The sequence below is a fragment of the Schistocerca serialis genome, chromosome 2 (genome assembly GCF_023864345.2).
Source record: "Schistocerca serialis cubense isolate TAMUIC-IGC-003099 chromosome 2, iqSchSeri2.2, whole genome shotgun sequence".
NCBI classification, from domain to species: domain Eukaryota; kingdom Metazoa; phylum Arthropoda; class Insecta; order Orthoptera; family Acrididae; genus Schistocerca; species Schistocerca serialis.
The window spans coordinates 623,426,935-623,450,830 of record NC_064639.1 but is presented as its reverse complement, the minus strand read 5'-3'; the positions used below and the strand labels follow the sequence as shown (position 1 = coordinate 623,450,830).

General features: G+C 38.7%; 1 protein-coding gene across 1 annotated transcript in view; it reads right to left on the bottom strand.

Annotated features, from left to right (window-relative positions):
• Window positions 1-23,896, bottom strand: part of LOC126457681 (nose resistant to fluoxetine protein 6-like) — a 621,246-nt gene that overhangs the window by 23,410 nt on the left and 573,940 nt on the right. The window contains exon 12 of the mRNA XM_050094185.1: window positions 7,182-7,284. Coding sequence (XP_049950142.1) covers window positions 7,182-7,284 — 103 coding nt within the window. The remainder of the gene's footprint in view (window positions 1-7,181; window positions 7,285-23,896) is intronic.

The window sequence follows — 23,896 nt, the reverse complement described above, 5'->3', positions numbered from 1 at the left end:
GTTATGTGGCAATATTTGTCAGCTGCCTCTAATAAATCCTTTGGGGGCTGAGTTACTGCCGATGCTGTACTTTTTCCAGGCCTTTTCATCACACAGAATATTATACTTCTTTAAGTATCCCACAAGATTATTTTTCATGATAGTATCAATTGCTTGGAGAAGTGTCACTTTTGCTAGTTTCTGTATGTAATTTAAGTATTGTCACATTGGATTGTTTAACTGTCTGTATAATCAAGTATCCCATAAGATTATTTTTCATGATGGTATCTATTACTTGGAGAAGTCTCAGTTATGCTATTTCTGCATGTAATTTAAGTATTGCCACTTTTGATTGTTCAACTGTTTGTATAACCTTCATGTTTTAAAATTCTGAAATTTTTGCTTAATTTAATCTTATCTATATTCTATTCTTCAGTAAATTATCTTGTTCCACATTTCTACCTAATGAGTTTTTTTTTGGCAAACTTTTTATCTATTTTTAGTTTGCTTCTAGTGAGTCTAGGAACACTTGAAATTTTAAAGTGGTTTATGGCAAGATGTTGGCGCATACGGATGTAGTGGCAAATCGCTCCGTGAATATTGGTAAATTACCATGAGTGAATTGTATGCTATTTGAAAAAAAAGCTATAAAAGGTGTTCAAATATGTGTACCGGAAATGGCACATAAATGGTATCATTCTTGTTGTTTCGTGGAAGCAAATCTCGGTCAACATAGGCCTACATGTGACTATGGAACTGAGTGCAACAGTCTTGAAACTGCATTTGAAATGTGCAACGCTGTACTCGAAATAAGTGTGAGGGAAGAACTGCAAAGTGACTTAAGTAAAGCTAGACAATATGCAGAAATGCTCAAAAGTTTGATCGACTATATGGACCTTCCCACAGATACGCAAACAGGCAAACGAGAGAGTGTATATATTAGGCCTAAGAAAATCTCTCGACCTGTCTTAAATACCAATGTTTTTCGTGTTCCACTAATGAATAAGTATGATGTTCTAAATGCAGACAGTACAGAATCACGGACAAAAAATCTCAGTGTAACAGGTAACTGCTCAGAAAGAAGCGTTGAACAAAGAAGTGCCAGCAGAAACACGTTACCATCAAATACTATTAAACGAAAAAATCGTGTGAGAGCAACTTGTAATAAAACTGAATACGAGACAAAAAAGGAAACAGTGAAGAAGAAGGAAGAAATATACATATTATCGATGAGTCATGGTAAGGGACTGGCTACAATCATGTCTGATGTGCAGTCCAAATATAAAGTGACTGGAATTTTGAAACCTATGGGAAGTGCTGAAAAACTGGGAAAGTGCGGTGGAAAGCGACGTCAACTGTGTCATAATCGGAGGAGGGAATGATGTCTATAAAAAGAAAGCAGCCTTGCTGTAAGAACACTGAAAGAATCACTAGGAAAAATTCCAAGGTGAAGGTATTTGTTGTACACATTCCCTACAGACACGACTTAACAGAAGACTCGTGTGTAAACAGAGAAATCATCACAACAAATTGGAAATTCAGGAAGATTTGTAGCGGTTTTGTGCACACAACTTTCATTGAAGCAACGAGTTCACTAAGAGAGCATTTTACTAGACATGGACTACACAGAAACAACCTAGACAAGAAAGTGCTGGCCAAAGAAATTCTCCAGGGGATAAAGACAGCAGGAGTGGATGCCTATGTGAAAATAGCACTACCTGCAGCAGGTTTTCTGCCAATGACAACAGAAAAGAAAAGTGCACCAACAGCATATGAGGAAGAAACATCTGCAGATGAATTCTATGATGAAAAAATTAGATCTGTGCAAACATGTGAAGCGTCACAGTCACCAGTGGCATTATCAGTAGTTGCAGTGGAAAAGGAAGCAACAGTAGCAGTAACAGCAGAAGTTTCACCAGCAACAGTAACTACAGTGCCTCTAAAAGGAGAAAAGAGAACTGCAGCAGGAGAAGCAGCATCAAGTGTCATGGGTAGATGGAAAACAGCACCTCCTCTTCGTCTAAATGATTTTTTAGTGGAAGTCAGTAAGATGAAAAAGCCCACGAGATAAGTAGTGTAAAAAATTTCATAACACCTCACCAAAACATTCAGTCTAAAATAAACAACAAGTATGATCTTAAAATTTGCTATCTGAATGTTCAAGGACTAATACACTCCTGGAAATGGAAAAAAGAACACATTGACACCGGTGTGTCAGACCCACCATACTTGCTCCGGACACTGCGAGATGGCTGTACAAGCAATGATCACACGCACGGCACAGCGGACACACCAGGAACCACGGCGTTGGCCGTCGAATGGCGCTAGCTGCGCAGCATTTGTGCACCGCCGCCGTCAGTGTCAGCCAGTTTGTCGTGGCATACGGAGCTCCATCGCAGTCTTTAACACTGGTAGCATGCCGCGACAACGTGGACGTGAACCGTATGTGCAGTTGACGGACTTTGAGTGAGGGCATATAGTGGGCATGCGGGAGGCCGGGTGGACATACCGCCGAATAGCTCAACACGTGGGGCGTGAGGTCTCCACAGTACATCGATGTTGTCGCCAGTGGTCGGCGGAAGGTGCACGTGCCCGTCGACCTGGGACCGACCGCAGCGACGCACGGATGCACGCCAAGACCGTAGGATCCTACGCAGTGCCGTAGGGGACCGCACCGCCACTTCCCAGCAAATTAGGGACACTGTTGCTCCTGGGGTATCGGCGAGGACCATTCGCAACCGTCTCCATGAAGCTGGGCTACGGTCCCGCACACCGTTAGGTCGTCTTCCGCTCACGCCCCAACATCGTGCAGCCCGCCTCCAGTGGTGTCGCGACAGGCGTGAATGGAGGGACGAATGGAGACGTGTCGTCTTCAGTGATGAGAGTCGCTTCTGCCTTGGTGCCAATGATGGTCGTATGCGTGTTTGGCGCCATGCAGGTGAGCGCCACAATCAGGACTGCATACGACCGAGGCACACAGGGCCAACACCCGGCATCATGGTGTAGGGAGCGATCTCCTACACTGGCCGTACACCACTGGTGATCGTCGAGGGGACACTGAATAGTGCACGGTACATCCAAACCGTCATCGAACCCATCGTTCTACCATTCCTAGACCGGCAAGGGAACTTGCTGTTCCAACAGGACAATGCACGTCCGCATGTATCCCGTGCCACCCAACGTGCTCTAGAAGGTGTAAGTCAACTACCCTGGCCAGCAAGATCTCCGGATCTGTCCCCCATTGAGCATGTTTGGGACTGGATGAAGCGTCGTCTCACGCGGTCTGCACGTCCAGCACGAACGCTGGTCCAACTGAGGCGCCAGGTGGAAATGGCATGGCAAGCCATTCCACAGGATTACATCCAGCATCTCTACGATCGTCTCCATGGGAGAATAGCAGCCTGCATTGCTGCGAAAGGTGGATATACACTGTACTAGTGCCGACATTGTGAATGTTCTGTTGCCTGTGTCTATGTGCCTGTGGTTCTGTCAGTGTGATCATGTGATGTATCTGACCCCAGGAATGTGTCAATAAAGTTTCCCCTTCCTGGGACAATGAATTCACGGTGTTCTTATTTCAATTTCCAGGAGTGTAGATAAAGAATTTATTATAAACAGTTTTGGACTAGATAACAAATTTGAGGTTTTCTGTCTGAGTGAACATTGGGTTACTGAGAGTGTGCTTCCAGTTGTCAAACTTGATAACTATAATGTGGCAAATAGTTACTGTAGAAAATTTCATATAAGAGGTGGTGTGGCAATATATATTAACTAGTCATTCAGCTGCTCCATTGTTAAGTTGAACCTAGATTATTTGTGTGAGGAAAAGAACTTGTAAGCCACTGGTATAGTTATGGACAGTTTTAAGTTAGTAACAGTATCCCTTTACAGGTCACCTAAGGGTATCATCAATGTATTTCTAGAAAAATTGGACATGCTGTTAGATGTACTAAGAGGGACCAGATGGTTGGATTATGACATAGTAATTGGTGGAGATCTGAATGCAGGTTTTGACATAACAACACATAAACGTACTGTGATCAAGTTGAAATACCTTCTAAGACAGTGCAATTTGCACTCAATCAATAACAGGCCCACAAGAAATAAAGCATGTCTTGACAAATTTTTGTCAACTTTAAAACTACAGAAGAATCATGTGATGTTACAGCGTTTCCCTTTTCAGATCATGACTCTGTATCTTTAAACTATACAAGTAGGTTCTGTACTGATAAGAGTAATATTCCTAAGCCTGTCCCAAAAGTTATAATCACCAGACCTGTCACAGATGACAAAATTGTTCAGCTCTGTAAGTCCCTTGCTGAAAGAGACTGGTTCAGCCAATGTCATGGTGACGCAAGTTATAGTCTTAGTGCTGATTTGTCAGGGAAACTATTATCTGAGAGATTTTTTAAAACATTTCTGATGCATTTTAATGACAACATCCCCATACAGAAATGCAAATTAACTGACAAAGGCTTTAATAACAGGGCTACAAACAGACAAAATCCATGGTACACTAAACGATTATCAAATATGAAAAACCAAGTTATGGTGTTGCACAATATATGTAGCAATCAGAAAACAGAACATGCCAAATTAGCCTATATAAAATGCAGGAATGAGTATAAAAAAGCCATTGTGGAAGCCAAAAAAAGCACGTAATTTCAAAACTGTTGATAATTCCACAAAAAGTGCAAAACTGCATGGAAATTAATAAATGGTGTTGCTAAAGATGTAAGAAGAAATAAAATTAATATAAGTCCCCAAAAATTCAATGATTTCTTTATTAAATCTGTTGAAGATGTAGGAAATACTATAATCAAACCTGATATCAGTTAATCCGAGTTACTTTCTAAAAATGTTTGCAGAACACCAACAGACACAGGCACATTTATTTTCTCCGAGGTCTCACCTAGTCTTGCCCTAAGCATTATAAAATGGTTGAAATCTTCAAACAGTGTAGATATATATGACATATCCTGTAATAGACTATATTGTGTACCCCTTAACATTCTATATAAATAAATGTATATCTGATGGATATTTTCCCAAAGAACTCAAAGTGGCTAGTGTAGTTCCAATATATACAGAAAGGGAGATATAGACGCACCTTCCAGTTACAGACCAATCTCCATAGTCCCAACTTTTTCTAAAATACTTGAATGAGTAATTTACCAACAGCTATCTGTTTATTTTGAAAAATTAGGAATAATTAGTGAATCCCAATATGGTTTTAGGAAAAAGTTGTCTACTGTGGATGCTATAGACTTCGTAGTCAAATACTTACATCAAGTATTTGAGAATAAAGGCTATGCTCAACTCACATTTTGTGATCTAAGTAAAGCTTTCGACTGTGTAAAGCATAAGCCACTCCTAGAAAAACTGGAATTCTATGACATTAGACATAACAGCCTTAAATTAATAAAATCATATCTTCAGAATGATAAGCAAGTTGTTTGTGTAGGGAAAGAAATGTCGAGTATAGAAGAAGCAAAGGTAGGTGTTCCGCAGGGATCTGTACTGGGCCCCTTTTTATTCCTAATAATGATAAATGATCTGCCACCATTTATCAAGTCCACCACTGTGTTGTATGCAGATGATACAACATTTCTTCATGCTAGTGATGATTTCAATAGCCTTAAAACTTGTGCAGCAAAGACAATTGACCATGCATCCTATTGGTTCAAGGTAAATGGATTCCCGCTGAATGAAACAAAACACAGCAGATGGTTTGTAGTCTTAGAGATAAGCTTCTGTCAGATGATCCAAGTTATGTCAAATTTTTGGGGTATACATAGATGATAAATTATCTTGGGGTCAACTTGTACAATATATTAGTGGTAAGTTGTCAAGAGTCATTTACCTGTTAAGGCGACTTATGGATTGTGTTCCTGAAAAATATGTTAGAACATTCTATATTTCATTCTTTCAAAGTATAATAACATATGGAATTATTTTGTGGGGGAACTCTAGCTGTGTACATGACATATTAATACTTAAAAAAACATATTAGGATAATTACTGGTTCTGCATATAAGGCACACTGTAAACCATTGTACTGTGAACAAAAAATCATGACTGTTATAAACCTGTACATATTCTATGTTCTAATTTATATGAAGAAGAAATTACCAGAAACAAAAACCAGAGAAAATGTACATAGCCACAATACAAGAAGGAATAGGTGCCTCTATATTCGTTACCACAGATTGTCAAAGTCACTCAACAGCTATGAAATAATGGGGTACAAATAATTTAATAATCTTCCTCAATCTGTTCAAGAATTACCTGAACAATTATTCAAACAAACAATTCATGACTGGCTAGTCCTCCACTCATTCTATGATACAAGAGAGTTTATCAACTGTAATATAATACTATAATGTTAACAACAAACCTGTTGTTTCTTTCAAACTATTAATTGTATTTTAGTATGTGTATGACATTGTCTATTGCTGTAATGGACGAATTACAATAAAATTATTATTATTAACATCTTCTTTTTTTCCTTTTCATTTGATTAGACAAATTCAATTTCCATTTAATTCCATTTGTTTCTTGCTAAGTCCATTTTTGTATCTGTTTCCTTTGACTGAATGAGTTCATAAACAACAACATTGTTGTTCTTGGAAAATTCTACCAAAATATGACCTTTGTCATTTCTTGGTATTGTATACAAAGTTTCCCATTGAAGAACTGTCCTTTAGTTTTTGTTCTAGTTTCACATAAAATATCCCATTATCATCATGTAGCTGTAGTTGCTGTGATTAATCAGTTTTTGTAAAGCTTCATGTTGGTCTTCCAGCTGATCATCATTTCTCTATAGCAAAACAAATACTGTGATTTTAAATCTATTTGGTCTTCATTTGTAGTTACTCTTCTGAGAGCCTTCCTATATCCATTTGATATTAATTAATTCCTATTCCAACTTCACTAACCTTTTTTAGGATCCTAGAATTCTGCACTGTATTGTTCATAAATAAAAAGTAATATTAGAAGCAGTTGCATTTCTAAGGCAATATGTTCTCTATCTAGACAAACTTTCTGTAGAAAGATATGGACACAGTACTAGCTGGGTATGCCCAGTGGCTTCGAGTCTGGGTTTCCTTAGACTTGTACGAAGTCTGAAATCTGAATATATATGTTCAGGAGAAGCCATTAAGTGACTAACTGATACGTTAACAGTTCTGATATATTATTACCTGATAATGTCTTCTCTATTACACCAAATGGTGCTTCAAAGACAATAAACCATGGTATAGACACTGCCATGCAGAGGATCATGTCAGAGATGAATGCAGTTACCTGCAAACAACAATGAAATGTTACATTACAATTTATATTAATAGAGATTTGTTTGCCACTGGCTGTATGAAGTACTTGAATAGCCATGTTGAGCTGTGTGCTGCAAGATGCAGAAAATATGTAAACTGTTTGGCTTTCTTAAAACTGCAAATGATGTAGTCAACATTAAACTGCACTCTCAGAGTCTGCTGAAATGCTTATTACTTTAATGTTTATAAGAATATAGTGTAAAAATCTGAACTACATTGGTCAAGAACTATTTGAGGTTAACATTTATTAGTAAACTATCAATAAAATAACAATATGCATAACTTTTTCCAGTTACTTAACTGAATATAAATAGCTAATTTAAGTGAATCAGTTTGTTTTGTGCATCACATGTTGATGCATAGCATCAGTAATACGTGCTGGGAACTAGAGCATCTACTGTGTTTACAACTATATCCAAATTTTTGCATTCTATAAGTTAGATTGCAGTTAACTGCCTATTTACATTAGCACACATAAAAAACACACTTAATTCATAGTCAATTAACTTTCATTAGAAATGAAAGATTTTTTGAAGTTTTACCAGATTCACTCAGTATATCAAAAGTGGTCCTTTCATTCAAAATGTGACAAAAAATTCACTCAAAGTTGCCAACTGGTCTCAACAATGTTAATATTTTCAAAAATATTTGAGAGACTTTAGCACAGCCAATTACTTACTTTGAGAAAGATGACCTTTTATGTAATAGTCAGCTTGATTTTTGCAAGGGGAGAAATACCACAGAAGCTCTTTTGGAAATTACTGATAAAAAATAACAACATTTGAATGTATGTAAGGATATCAATTGTTTTATGTGATCCATGCAAAATATTTCTTTGAATTCTTGGTGATAGTTCACCAGGGAGAGTGTAATATTACATTAGCTGCAAATAATAATTATTTAATCAGTGAGAGACAATCTGTTTTGATCAAAATTAAACATTTTGAAATACGTACAATTGCTCTACAAGTATCTAACCTAGCACCTTTATTTTTACAAAAATCAACCAGTGATTTTCTGAATTATACAGCTTAGCATGTCATGTGTTAGTCTGTCAATAAAATGCTACTTACAAAACTTTTGAAGGATTATTTAATGGGAAAAGAATTTTATAGTGTAGAAGAGTATATGTAGCAGTGAATGAAAAATGCTACTATTACTGTTATGGATGTACTATAACTAACTGGACAATTATGATGTGTAAACAACATGAGAACAGGAATACAGAGAGACAAATGTAATATGAGTATAATGTAGTATGTAAACAAGAAAGGCAGTGTCGTGAGAATGAAAACCACCAAGAACAAATAGAAGACCATGAAATTAAGTGTGGATATATGAACTCCAAAAACAATAATATATCCTGTGCTCCATATGCAGGCTCGAACTTCAAAAACAAAAATATACCCAGTGCCTCTAATGAAGACATGAAAAAGTCAGCAGGTCTAACATCAGCAGATAAATATAAGTGGAAGATGGTGACACACACCAAAAAAAGAAACAAGCCCACGGCTGTACAAGATAGCGAGTTTCTAATAATAGGAGATTCGCTATTGAAAAATATCGCTGTCCCCATCTGTGAAATTGACATGCGACCTGGGATTAGAGTGCAACACCTCGGCAAACATTTCAAAAATATTGCAAAACAAACAGGTACAGAAAAGGACACGAAATTACAAAGATGTTTTTATACATGTTGGAACAAACTCACTTAAAAGTAGCAGAAGATGAATTAGTGAATGAGACAAGAAACATGATTTGTGCAGCAAGAAGTCTTTATGAAGGATCCAGGCTCATACTTAGTGGAATAGTAAAATGGAGGTCAGTGGGTGACAAATACATATCCAAAATAAACATTGCCATCAAACAAGAGTTTGATTGTCTTGGTGCTGTCTTCATAGACCCAAACAAATTCCTGTGTGAACATTGTCTGGGAAAGAATTGCACACATTTAAATAGATTAGGTTCGGCAACACTCAGCAGAATGTATGCAGATATTTCTAAAATCATTTGAACCAAGGGAAACTAACATTGTATAGTGGGGATGAAAAATCAGGAAATCTGATATCCACAAAAAACAGTGATAACAAAAATGAATATAGGACAAAAACAAACATAGAACCAGGATATTAAATCATAAAAATTATGCACCAGAATATACAATAGATAAAAAAATAAGGTAACCCAAATAGAAATAGTGCTAAATGAAGTAACTCCTGACATTCTAGCTCTGACAGTACATGGTCTAAATGAGCATGAAATTCTAAATCTTACTGTTGCTGCTATACTAGCCCATAACAATATAAACAGAAATCACATAAACAGCCTTGACTTATGTAAAAAATATAACATTGAAAAAGTTGTCGAAATAACAGGCCAAAAAATAGTTTTAAGTAGTTCCTCACTGTACATCTTAAACATCTACAGACCAACAAATGGGAGCATAGAAATGTTCATTGAAAACGTATGAGAGCTCTTACATATCATCCTAAGCAAGAACTGTGCACTTGTACTGCTAGGTGACCGAAACATAAACACATTGCAAGACACCAATGACAGTACGGAGCTCCGAAACACAATGAAAACAAATGGCTTATACAATGCAATAGTTACTCCAACACATATAACTGCAAACTCTTGTACTCAAATAGATCACATCTTCACAAATTTAAGGGACTTTCAGTACAAAAGTGTAGTTATAGAATTGGCCCTGTCAGACCATGATGCAATAAAAATATGTCTAAATCATCTCACCACAAATGAAAAGACACAAAATATGGATAAAAAGAAGCTTAAATGAGCAAAACTTAACAGCACTTAGGATAAAACTTGAAAAAGGACAGGAAATACTGGAAAAAGACTCTCCATCAGTGGATCATAAAGTGACTCATTTTATTGACGCACTTTCCTACTATCTCAATTTTACATGCCCAGTAATAAAAACTAAAGGCAAAACCACAAATAAAAACAAAAAATGGATAACAAAAGGCATTTTGGTCTCTAGGAACAATATAAAAATGATGCACAGAATATATAAAACTAGCATTGATGAAAACTGTAAAGAGTACTACAAAAAATATAAAAAAAAGTATGCTAAATTACTGCAAGCAGCCAAACAACCAGAAGCAAAAAAGTACATAAATAGTGCTGATAATAAAAGCGAGGCTTGTTGGTCTATTATAAATGCAAATTGCAAATCTAGTAGGGAGCTCTGAAACACAATGAAAACAAATGGCTTATACAATGCAATAGTTACTCCAACACATATAACTGCAAACTCCTGTACTCAAATAGATCACATCTTCACAAATTTAAGGGACTTTCAGTACAAAAGTGGAGTTATAGAAATGGTCCTGTCAGACCATGATGCAATAAAAATATGTCTAAATCATACCACCACCAATGAGAATGAATACAATCTCACAGGAAAACAGCAAAAAACAGTTCACGATCAACAAAAAAACTGTAACTGAACAAAATAAAATCATAAATCTCTTCAATGACTATTTTGCCACAGTAGGCCAAAAACTAAAAGTAAAAAACAAAAATAAGAAGAAATACAATAACACCTGGAAAACATTTCTTAATCCCCAGGGAAAAACAATGGCACTTTTCCCAGTGACAGAAGAAGAAACACTAAAGATGATAATAAATCTAAAACAAACAAAGTCATGTGGAATTGATGGAATATCAAGTATAGAAATTAAACACTGTATACAGGAACTCAAGAAACCTCTTACACAACTAATCAGTTTGTCATACCTGGAAGGAACTTTTCCAAAGTGTTTAAAGACAGCACTGATAAAACCAATACATAAAAAGGAGAATGAATACAATCCAGAAAATTATAAGCCTATAGCTCTTTTACCAGTCATATCAAAAATATTTGAACGAGTTTATGCACAGAGACTCATTGGTTTTCTGATGAAATATGAAATAATCAACAAGAATCAGTTTGGCTTCCAGATAGATAAATGTAACCATACATGCAGTAATAGATGTCATCGAAACTTGCATTCTAAAAATAAATGTGTAGAAGTATTTATCAATCTAACAAAGGCTAAGACTGTGTAGACCACAAAACTTTAGTAGAAATATTAGGAGTATACGGCATAAGAGGAAATGCAGGAGACAGGATTCTCTCATACCTGACAAACAGGAGTCAATACACTGAAATTACAAAATCTACTGGTGAAAAAATAAGATCTAAAGCAAGAATTTTACACTTCTCTATGTCACAAGGCTCCATTCTTGGCCCAATACTTTTCATTCTGTACACAAATCACATCCCAAATATGATTAGGTATGGTAGTATAGTTACCTATGCAGATGACACAACTCTTCTGTTCAAGGATAAAAACACAGACAAGCTAGAAATAAAAGCCAGTAAAGAAGTAAATAATGCCATCCAAAGATTTACTGAATTAAACCTGCACAACAATATTACTAAAACACTTTGTGTAAACTTCAGACTTCCAAACTTTCACAGTGAAGATATCAATGTATGCACAGATGAGTGCATAGCAGAGAACACCAAATATATAGAATTCCTTGGGATAATTATCAATGAAAAAGTAAACTGGGATAAGCATGTAGAATAAATAATGGGGAAACTTGATGCAAACCTATATGTGCTGCACAAACTCAGTTACCTAAAAGATACAGGCATTATGAAAACAATATACTATGCATTAATTCATAAGACATTAAGTTACGGCATAATTCTGTGGGAAGGAACCTTGAAAACAAACATTAATAAACTTTCAAATAACTTCCGGGAATTCAGCCAGGTAACACTTTCAGCGACCGCCGATATTTCGGCGGGAGAACACCCCGCCATTTTCAAGGCAAACTGCAACGGACAGGCGACGTACATGCAAATTTAATACCTCGGTTCTCGGACCCAAGCAGGAAAGATAACACACTCACACTGAACACTAGTGCCACCAAAGATGGCCAAAGTCAGAGCTATCGATAGTGAGACTATGAATTCGCAGGTGAGGTAGCATTGAGTCTGTCCCTCTGTTTCTTGACAAGGGAGAGAGCCAGATTCCAAACAGAGTTTAAACAGAAACCTCCATCCCTGTTAACAAGGTTGCTCGCTAATTTAATCTCAACTGCCTCCCGAATCACACTGTCCCAATAGCTGGACGTGCATGCCAATATCTCGGTGTTATTATATAACATGGAGTGACCAGTATCCAAGCAATGTTCGGCAATAGCAGATCTATTTGGCTGCTGTAATCGTGTGTGCCGTTTATGCTCAGTACATCTGTCCTCCACGGTCCTGATAGTTTGACCAATATATGCCATGCCGCAGCTACAAGGGACACGATATACACCCACCTTACGCAGTCCAAGATCATCCTTAACGGAACTCAAAAGTGCTCTAATTTTAGATGGAGGTCGGAAAACACATTTCACATCGTATTTCCGTAAAATACGACCGATCTTATTGGACGTGTTTCCTACGTAAGGCAAGAAGGCAGTAGACTTAGGTGTTGACTCAGAATTATCATCAATCACCTGATGTACAGTTGGTCGATAGCGCAACGCACGTTCAATCTGTCTATCACTGTAACCATTTTGACGAAATGTAACTTCAAGATGGGACAGCTCAGCTGGCAAAGTCTCAGCGTCAGAAACGATATGTGCCCTGTGTACCAAGGTACGAAGTACCCCTTCACGCTGAGCCGAATGGTGACAACTATTAGCTTGTAAGTACAAGTCGGTGTGAGTACGTTTCCTGTAGACTGCATGTCCCAATGATCCATCATCCTTCCTCCTAACCAACATGTCGAGAAAGGGAAGGCAACCATCCTTTTCCACCTCCATCGTAAAACGAATGTTCGGGTGGATCGAGTTCAGATGTTCTAGAAAGACATTCAAATTCTCCCTACCGTGAGGCCAAACAACGAAGGTATCGTCAACGTATCTATAGAAACAGGCGGGTTTTAAAGGCGCCGACTCCAATGCACATTCCTCGAAGTCTTCCATAAACAAATTTGCGATCACAGGAGACAACGGACTACCCATCGCAACTCCATCTGTCTACTCGTAATACTGGTCATTAAATAAAAAGTAAGTGGATGTCAACACATGCCTAAAGAGATTAGTTAAATCAGCACCAAACCTGGCTTCAATTAACCGCAACGAATCAGACAGAGGAACACGAGTGAAGAGAGAGACCACATCGAAACTCACTAAAATATCAGAGTCATTCAGCCTCAGTCCCTCCAAACGACGTAAAAAATCAGCTGAGTTCCTGATATGATGTTCACACCGTCCTACTTGTGGACTCAACAGAGATGCAAGATGCTTGGAAACACGATATGTCGGGGCGCCGATGTTACTCACTATAGGACGGAAAGAAACCCCTTCCTTATGAACCTTTGGAAGGCCATATAACCTAGGGGGAACCGCACTATAGGTGTTAAGCCTCTTGATTGTGTCCTGCGACAAACCACTTTTCTTCAGGAGGCTGTTGGTCTTTCTCTCAACACTTTTCGTGGGGTCAGCATCGATTCTGCGATACGTTGAATCAGATAGTAAACGTTGCATCTTTTGTACATAATCATGTTTATTTAAAACAACGGTGGCATTGCCCTTGTCAGCAGGTAAAATAACAATACTGGGATCAACCTTGAGAGAGCGTAAAGCAGCCCTCTCTGCTGCTGTTACATTACTCTTGGGTGGACGAGCCCTAGTCAAAACACGGCATGCCTCCCTCCTAACTTCCTCTGCAGCGTCAGGAGGTAGTTTGCAAACTGCCTGTTCAATTGAACTAATAAAATCAACTACCGGCAAATTCTTCGGAGTGGGTGCAAAATTTAATCCTTTCCCTAGCACGGATAAGGTTGCGTCGTCAAAAGATTTCTCTGTGAGATTTATCACAGAACGTCGAGATATAACATCCGACTCCGCGCGATGAAAACGTTCAAACTTTGCCAAATGCCGGGCAGTAACGGAGTTGTACTCCCAGTCAGCTTGGGTCCATGAGGCACCGTCCAACCAATCCCAAGTGAAATCAGACACTTCAGATGCAACCATTAAATGAAAACGATACAATTCTTTGGAAACAGAATCCAAACGTCGACGAGTAAAACGAATCCTTTCGCGAACAAGAGCCAAGCCAGCACGTTGCTTAATTCGGTTGGCGGCAGGAGAATTAATATGGTGCACAACCTTAGCAAATGTTGGGACATGATTTTCATCACGACACCTCAATAAAAACGACAAAGCACATTGCAGTCTAACTCGACAGCTACGAAGTTTATCCAACTTACGTAAACACCGATACATTTCCTCCCCGTAGAGGTAAACAATGTGAGACCTGAGTTTCTCCTGGCGTATACAACTTTCAAATAACTTCCGGGAATTCAGCCATCTTTGGTGGCACTAGTGTTCAGTGTGTGTGTGTTATCTTTCCTGCTTGGGTCCGAGAACCGAGGTATTAAATTTGCATGTACGTCGCCTGTCCGTTGCAGTTTGCCTTGAAAATGGCGGGGTGTTCTCCCGCCGAAATATCGGCGGTCGCTGAAAGTGTTACCTGGCTGAATTCCCGGAAGTTATTTGAAAGTTGTATACGCCAGGAGAAACTCAGGTCCAACATTAATAAAGTATTTAAATTACAAAAAAGAGCCATAAGAATGACAGCCAACCTTAAATGGAAAGATGCATGTAAACCAGCATTTAAAGCTCTCAAAATACTAACATTACCCAGTATATACCTACATGAACTCCTCTGTTGGACAAAATTCAAATATTCTGCTGATACTAGAGAACAACCATGACACAAGAAAACTGAATGTCTTCCATGAGCTGACACACACACACACACACACACACACACACACACACACACACACACAGACACACACAAAAGTCTCAAAAATTTTCTAATAGAAAACTGTTTTTACAGTGTTAATGAATTTATGTGCACTACAGATCAAAACATTTGCAATACCAATATTGTATCAAAAGAGAAATTGTACAAAATCTAATTTAAGTAGACAGAAAAAACTATGTACCTGTCAGTGCATAAAATGAAAATATATCTTGATACGTACAACGTACTTTGTCAAAGGATAAATAAGTAAATAAATGTAAACAATTTTCAGGACCTAAAAATGGGTGAAAAATGTATGCAACATTATTATAAGTATTGCCACTTTGATGTATTAAATTGCAATAAATAGGTTAAATATTATAAGATAATAGGTTTAAGTTGACTTGTCGTATATTGCAAGTACACACTTTGTACAAAATGTAATCAAATGGGACCAAATAAAAATCAGTCGATCAACCAATCAAAGTACATTTCAATATTGAATTTGGTAACAAAATTCTCTATTGATTCTGCTTTTGAACTGATTTACCACTATCAAAATGCTGGGTTACCCTGAAAAAACATGCCATCTTCTGCAGACACTGTCACGGGCTGTAGAAACTAAAACAGGAAAATTTTAGACACCCATATCAAACCGAAATTCTAGTGGAATAAACAAATCATCCATGTCAGAGAAAGTATGTTTTGGGTTTGATAGCTCACGCTAAGAGACATGGCAAGCAATCATTATCCTTGGGTGAACTGTCAGTCCCACATTTCACATGGACAGCTTTCATGGGAACATTTCCCTATGTTGTCAACATTTGGAACACATGAAAAGAGAGTGTTCACATACCAGTTGTGATAGTCTGCATTATGTTGTTCATATACCATAGAATGAGGTGAAGTGGACAGATTTTCAACTTTTCAGACAATTTCCCCATCAATTTTACTTTCTTGCTTCATGAAACTTTAAATATAAAATCATTCAACAATGTGTTACAATATACTTGAGCTTGAAGTTTTTAAATATATTCAGTTAATGGCATTTCTGTGGGTCTAAGAACTGCCCCCCCCCCCCCTTTCACCCTCTTGCTTTAATCTCCATCTAGTGCAGTGGAGGTGAGGTGGGCCGAAATTTTGATTTTTCTCCTCTTCTGAAAAGTAACACTACAGAGTACAGTAAATAGAAAATTGTTTATGGTTGACTATTGTATATAAAGTTTTACTGAATTATATTAATAACGGAACATTTTCTGACAAGAAGACGATTTTAAAGCAATATAACATGAAAAAAAATACCATGCTAACTTCCATTAATGTACTTTTGTTATGTCAACATCCTTGGACAATGTTTGGATGAGAAATCTTCCTCTCCAAATGTTTTGATACATATCAACTTTCCAAACAATATCATTGTACAGAACATTTTGGATGACAGAAGCTTGAGAGACATTCAACATTGTCACTTTTTTCCTTTCTTTTTTCTTAGAAAATTTACTTCAGTGGTCTAATCTTTTAGTGTGCTGTTTATATACCTACATAAAGTCTTTACTTGTGGTCTTCCTCTGTGATGACTTCCACCACACTGAAGTCCCTTGCTTTTTCCCTGTTTCTCTGTGGAAGCTGACATTTTATTTCACCGCTATTGTTCTCATTTGAAGGTGTCTGAACTTTTTCTTCAACACTTCCCTTCTCATTCACCAACATTTCAACTAGCCAGGCATTAGTAGAAAACTGATGCTCCAAGATACTGGTGCAGATGGCAGAAGTTGTGGCAACAATCAGGCCAAATTTGATAGGAGAAATGCTCATACGTGGTGAAAGAATAAGTTTTCTGCCTCTGCTTCTTGGGGAACCACTATATCTATCTACAATAAGCTTGTCAGTTAGAACATCTGTTCATATCTTCTCCAACTCTGAGTGTTGGACTTTCCTTGGCACTTTTTCAGGATCTATTATACCACATACCTCGGTTGTACTTTAGGTCCTTATGGAAGAATTTTTGGGCCACCTGTCGAAGAGTAGATATGATCTCTTGACGTCGGGCTTGGAAGAGGGAGGCAAGTGTAAAGGTGATGGTTTTTAGGAAGTCATCAATGAGAAGGTGAGGTCCTTGGGTGGCGGGGGTGTCAGCAAGGTGGAGGGGGGCTTGAAGGTGGTCGTTTTCTGCTTGTTGGGGGGCGGTTTTTGCATCTGGAGGAGCGAGAGGAGTGTGGGCCACCGCAGTTGGCGCAGGTGGGGGTAACAGAGGGGTCTAGTTCGCAGGATGATATTCCTTGCCATGTTTTCAGCTTTCTCCAATGCTTCCTTCAGATTTCTTGAAAATTGGACATTTGACAGTCAGTCATCACTTTCTGGGGAGATGGCTTGGAAGATTGTCTCCTGCAGTAACTACCAAATTCGTGTGTGTGCTGTTTCACAGTTCGCACATGACGTTTGTGCTTGATTCAGCCACAAGAGGCCACCTAGCCTCCTAGTTCAACAGCAGTGTTATGCATAGTCTGCCAGCTAACTAATGACTATAAAGCTGAGGGCACAATGCTCTATTGGCCACGTTTGTGTTGACTGTTGTATGTACTTTTGTTTCTCATGCATTTATGCTTTTCATGTCATAAAGTTACAGTGTTCTTGAGTTACAACACTTTGGCGATGAGTATGATATTCAACTCTGCTTCCACTTAAGTCATAGGTCCTCTGAGCTTAATTTCCATGGAGGAAATGCTTAAATCTCTACTCAAGCAACAGCAGGCACTGACAGTTGCTATTTCCATCACAAAAATTACATTGGCACAATGTGCAGCCCCACCAACAACATATCAGCTGCATTTCCTTGCTTATGATGATACAGCAAAAGATTGGGGTGCTTGCAGAAAACACCTGTGACAATGTTTCCAGGCTTTTGGGGTAACAGGTGTAAACTTTGCAAGTCTCTTTTTGTGTTGTGGATCTCATTTCATGTGTATTAGTTGTTGTTTCAGCTCACCCCCTTACAAAAACCTCCAAGTCTTTCTTTAGATCAGATGTGCGAGTTACTGTCTACCTATCACTGTAAAGGTACTCAAATTATTGCTGCTTGTGTAGCGTTTTACCATTGCTAAAAGTGGTCAAAACAGTCATGCAGGGCATGGGCAGCAGAACTACATGGACATAGTCATTGTCGTATTTTTGTGACAAATGTTCGTAAGGGATCCTGTGTAGCTTAAATGGTTCGAGATGCAATCATACGTCTTGCTTCATATAGAGAAGTTTGAGAGCAAGCTCTACGGTGGGAAAATCCTACACTTACATTAAGTATTAAATATAGCTCAGTCATTTGAATTTTCATGGGCTGCAGGTAAACAGATAGAAGACTGGTCTGAAGTTTCAAAAAACAGTTCCTCTCATCCCTCCCAGCCTTCTGTCAGTTCACAAGGGAATGGAGAAGCTATTGCAGCAGTCCAATAGACATCTCAGCATCTTATAGGTAATTGTAATTCACAACAACAACACTGCATCACAACAGCAATGCCCTCATGCTCCGCTGTCTTCATGCCCATACTGTTTCATTCAACAGAAATGGACTATATGCCCCAAGCATTGGGCAACATGTAAGTGCCATAAAAAGGGATACATTGCGTCTATGTGTAACTTTTCCAAACCAGAGTAAGGATTGAATGAGCATGGATGTGTACAGTGTGTCAGCAGTGATGGTGTTTCCAAGAAAGTTATACAATGAATTGAGTGTGTTTAACAAATCACTGAGAATTCAAGTGGACACAGGTACAGCAGTAACATTGATGAACTCTCAAACCTGGGTGGATTTGGTTTCTCCCTCCTAGCTCCAATGTCACAGGGGCTGGTGAGTTATAACAAAAAACAGATTATCATTCTTGGACAGTTTTCTGCACCAGTGACTTAGAAGGTTGTGGTTCATTCATTAACATTACTAGTTGTGGACAATGCTTACGCTGAAAATCTGTTTGGTTTAGACACTTTTAAACTTTCCGGATTTATGGTGAAGTGCATTTGGTTTCTGAGGGAGCAATATACTGCTTAACTCTTCGGTGAAGGTATGTTCTTGAAACTTCAACAAAAGCCCGTACCGAGCTACTGAGTGTCTCTCCTGCAGAGTCTTCCACTGGAGTTTATCTATCATCTCCATAACGCTTTCGCGATTACTAAATGATCCTGTAACGAAGTGTGCTGCTCTCCATTGGATCCTCTCCACCTCCTCCATCAACCCTATCTGGTACGGATCCCACACTGCTGAGCAGTATTCAAGCAGTGGGTGAACAAGCATACTGTAACCTACTTCCTTTGTTTTCAGATTGCATTTCCTTAGGATTCTTCCAATGAATCTCAGTCTGGCATCTACTTTACCGACGATCAACTTTATATGATCATTCCATTTTAAATCACTCCTAATGCGTACTCCCAAATAATTTATGGCATTAACTGCTTCCAGTTGCTGACCTGCTATATTGTAGCTAAATGATAAGGGAACTTTCTTTCTATGTATTCACAGCACATTACACTTGTCTACATTGAGATTCAATTGCCATTCCCTGCACCATGTGTCAATTCGCTGCAGATCCTCCTGCATTTCAGTACAATTTTCCATTGTTACAACCTCTTGATATACCACAGCATCATCTGCAAAAAGCCTCAGTGAAGTTCCGATGTCATCCACAAGGTAATTAATGTATATTGTGAATAGCAACGGTCCTACGACACTCCCCTGCGGCACACCTGAAATCACTCTTACTTTGGAAGACTTCTCTCCATTGAGAATGACATGCTGCATTCTGTTATCTAGGAACTCTTCAATCCAATCACACAATTGGTCTGATAGTCCATATGCTCTTACTTTGTTCATTAAATGACTGTGGGGAATTGTATCAAATGCCTTGCGGAAGTCAAGAAACACGGCATCTACCTGTGAACCCGTGTCTATAGCCCTCTGAGTCTTGTGCACGAATAGTGTGAGCTGGGTTTCACACGACCGTCTTTTTCAAAACCCATGCTGATTCCTACAGAGTAGATTTCTTGTCTCCAGAAAAGTCATTATACTCGAACATAATACTTGTTCCAAAATTCTACAACTGATCGACGTTAGAGATATAGGTCAATAGTTGTGCACATCTGTTCGATGTCCCTTCTTGAAAACAGGGATGACCTGTGCCCTTTTCCAATCCTTTGGAATGCTACGCTCTTCTAGAGACCTACGGTACACCGCTGCAAGAAGGGGGGCAAGTTCCTTTGCGTACTCTGTGTAAAATTGATCTGGTATCCCATCAAGTCCAGTGGCCTTTCCTCTTTTGAGCGATTTTAATTGTTTCTCTATCCCTCTGTTGCCTATTTCGATATCTACCATCTTGTCATCTGTGCAACAATCTAGAGAAGGAACTACAGTGCTGTCTTCCTCTGTGAAACAGCTTTGGAAAAAGACATTTAGTATTTTGGCCTTTAGTCTGTCATCCTCTGTTTCAGTACCATTTTGGTCACAGAGCGTCTGGACATTTTGTTTTGATCCACCTACCGCTTTGACATAAGACCAAAATTTCTTAGGATTTTCTGCCAAGTCAGTACATAGAACTTTACTTTCGAATTCACTGAATGCCTCTCGCGTAGCCCTCCTCACACTACATTTCGCTTCGCGTAATTTTTGTTTGTCTGCAAGGCTTTGGCTATATTTATGTTTGCTGTGAAGTTCCCTTTGCTTCCGCAGCAGTTTTCTAACTTGGTTGTTGTACCATGGTGGCTCTTTTCCATCTCTTACGATCTTGCTTGGCACATACTCATATTGTACGATGGTTTTGAACTTTGTCCGTTGATCCTCAACACTATCTGTACTTGAGACAAAACTTTTGTGTTGAGCCATCAGGTACTCTGAAATCTGCTTTTTGTCACTTTTGCTAAACAGAAAAATCTTCCTACCTTTTTTAATATTTCTATTTACGGCTGAAATCTTCGATGCAGTAACTGCTTTATGATCGCTGATTCCCTGTTCTGCGTTAACTGTTTCAAATAGTTCAGGTCTGTTTGTCACCAGAAGGACTAATACGTTATCGCCACGAGTCGATTCTCTGTTTAACTGCTCAAGGTAGTTTTCAGATAAAGGACTTAAAAAAGTTTCACTGGATTCTTTGTCCCTGCCACCCATTATGAATGTTTGAGTCTCCCAGTCTGTATCTGGAAAATTAAAATCTCCACCCAGAACTATAACATGGTGGGGAAATCTACTCGAAATATTTTCCAAATTATCCTTCAGGTGCTCAGCCACAACAGCTGCTGAGCCAGGGGGCCTATAGATACATCCAATTACCATGTCTGAGCCTGCTTTAACCATGACCTTCACCCAAATTATTTCACATTTCGGATCTCCATCAATTTCTTTGTATACTATTGCACTTCTTATTGCTATAAACATGCCTCCCCCTTCACTGTCCAGCCTGTCTCTGCGGTATACATTCGAATCTGAGTTTAGGATTTCATTACTGTTTACGTCTGGTTTCAGCCAACTTTCTGTCCCTAGTACTATGTGGGCATTGTGACCGTTTATTTATGAGAGCAGTTCTGGGACCTTTCTATAGACGCTCCTGCAGTTTACTATTAGCACATTAATGTTGTTATTCCCTGTTGCATTTTGCCTACTCCCACCTCGCCGTGTCTCAGGAGGCGTCTTGTCGGACCTAGGGAGGGAATTCTCTAACCTATAAACCCACATGTGCACTCCACACATACTCCGCTACCCTTGTAGTCGCTTCCTGTGGGTAGTGCACGCCTGACCTATTCAGGGGGACCCTCCACATCTTGGATGAGGCCCCCAGCAAGCAGACAGAGTGAACACTGGCCTTCTTCCCCGACCTTTCCACTATTTCCCTAAGGGGTTCCATCACCCGCCTAACGTTGGAGCTCATTGCTATCCTCAGTGAAAGGGAAGAAGAATTACATGATCTGCTGAATGGAATGAAGTCTAATGAGTACAGAATATGGATTGAGAGTAAATTGAAAAAAGTTGAAAGTAATGAGAAACAACAGAAATGAGAAAAGCGAGAAACTTAACATCTGAATTGATGGTCATGAAGTAGATGAAATTAAGGAATTACATTACCTAGACAAAAGTAATGAGAAACAGCAGAAATGAGAATAGTGAGAAACTTAACCCATGTATTGATGGTCATGAAGTAGATGAAATTAAGGAATTCCACTACCTAGATGAAAGTAATGAGAAACAGCAGAAATGAGAACAGTGAGAAACTTAAAGTCAGGAGTGATGGTCAGGAAGGAGATGAAGTTAATAGTATTGGTTAAAAACAGTCTTGGTTGCAATTTTAGTCTCATTCCTGTGAACGGGAATGCATTTTGCAGATTTTTGTGTCACTCGTGTCCATCTAGAAAAGATAACCTGGAGATATCTAAATAAGGTGAAACACGTCATTGAAAAATAAAAAAAAATAAAATTGCAACCAAGACTCTTTTTAACCAATACTGTTAAGCACTGGTTTGCTGTATGCCACACATGGATTGGAATAATTTCTAGATGAAGTTAAGTAATTCTACTACCTAGGCAGCAATATAACCAATGACGGATGAAGCAAGGAGGACATCAAAAGAAGACTAGCACTGGCAAAAAGGGCATTCCTGTCCAAGAAAAGTCTACTAGTATCAAACATAGGCTTTAATTTGAGGAAGAAACTTCTGAGAATGTAAGTTTGGAGTACAGCATTGTATGGTAGTGAAACATGGACTGTGGGAAAACTGGAACAGATGAGAATCGAAGCATTTGAGATGTGGTGCACGAATTTTGAAAATTAAGTGAACTGATAAGGTAACGAATGAGGAGGTTCTGTGCAGAATCAGAGAGGAAAGGATTGTATGAAAAACACTGACAAGGAGGAGGGACAGGATGTTAGGGCATCTAAGACATCATGGAATGAATTACGTGGTACTACAGGGATTGTAAATGGCAAAATCTGTAGAGGAAGACAGAGATTGGAGTACACTCAACAAATAATTGAGGATGTAGGTTGCAAATGCTATTCTGAGATTAAGAGGTTGGCACGGGGGAGGAATTTTGTTGAGTTGCAGACAAGCATAAGCACAACAAGCACAACAAAAAGACTACTTAACATGTAAGCTTTTGTACAGAAGCCTTCTTCTGTAATAGATGACTTACACACACACATTCATGAAAACACAGCACACACACACAAGACCACTGCATTTGGCTGCTGGGGCCATTTATTGTAAAAATGTAGTACTTTCTTCATCAGTGTTCTCAGTTGTTTGATGAAGTCTACCACAAATTCCTCTCATCTGCCAACCTCTTCATCTCAAGAGTACCACTTCCACTCACTCTCCTCAATTAATTGTTGGATATAGTCTAAACTCTATCTTTCCCTACAGCTTTTTATCTCCTACAGCACACCCAAGTACCTCAGCAGTTATTTCTTGATGTGAAAAATGTCCTATCATCCTGGCCCTACTTATTGTCAACATTTTCCACACATTACTGTCTTTGATGTTACTGTGGAGAACCTTCTCACTTCTCATCGTATCAGTCCAACTAATTCTCAACATCCTACTATAGCACCAGAACTCAAATGCTTCAGTTCTTTTTCTTTTCCAGTTTCCCAACAGTGCGTGATTCACTTCCATACAATGTTATGCTCCAAACCTACAGTCTTAGAAATATTTTCCTCAAATTAAGACTGATGTTTGATAGTAATAGATTTCTTTTGACCAGGAAAGCCCTCTTTGTCTATGCTAA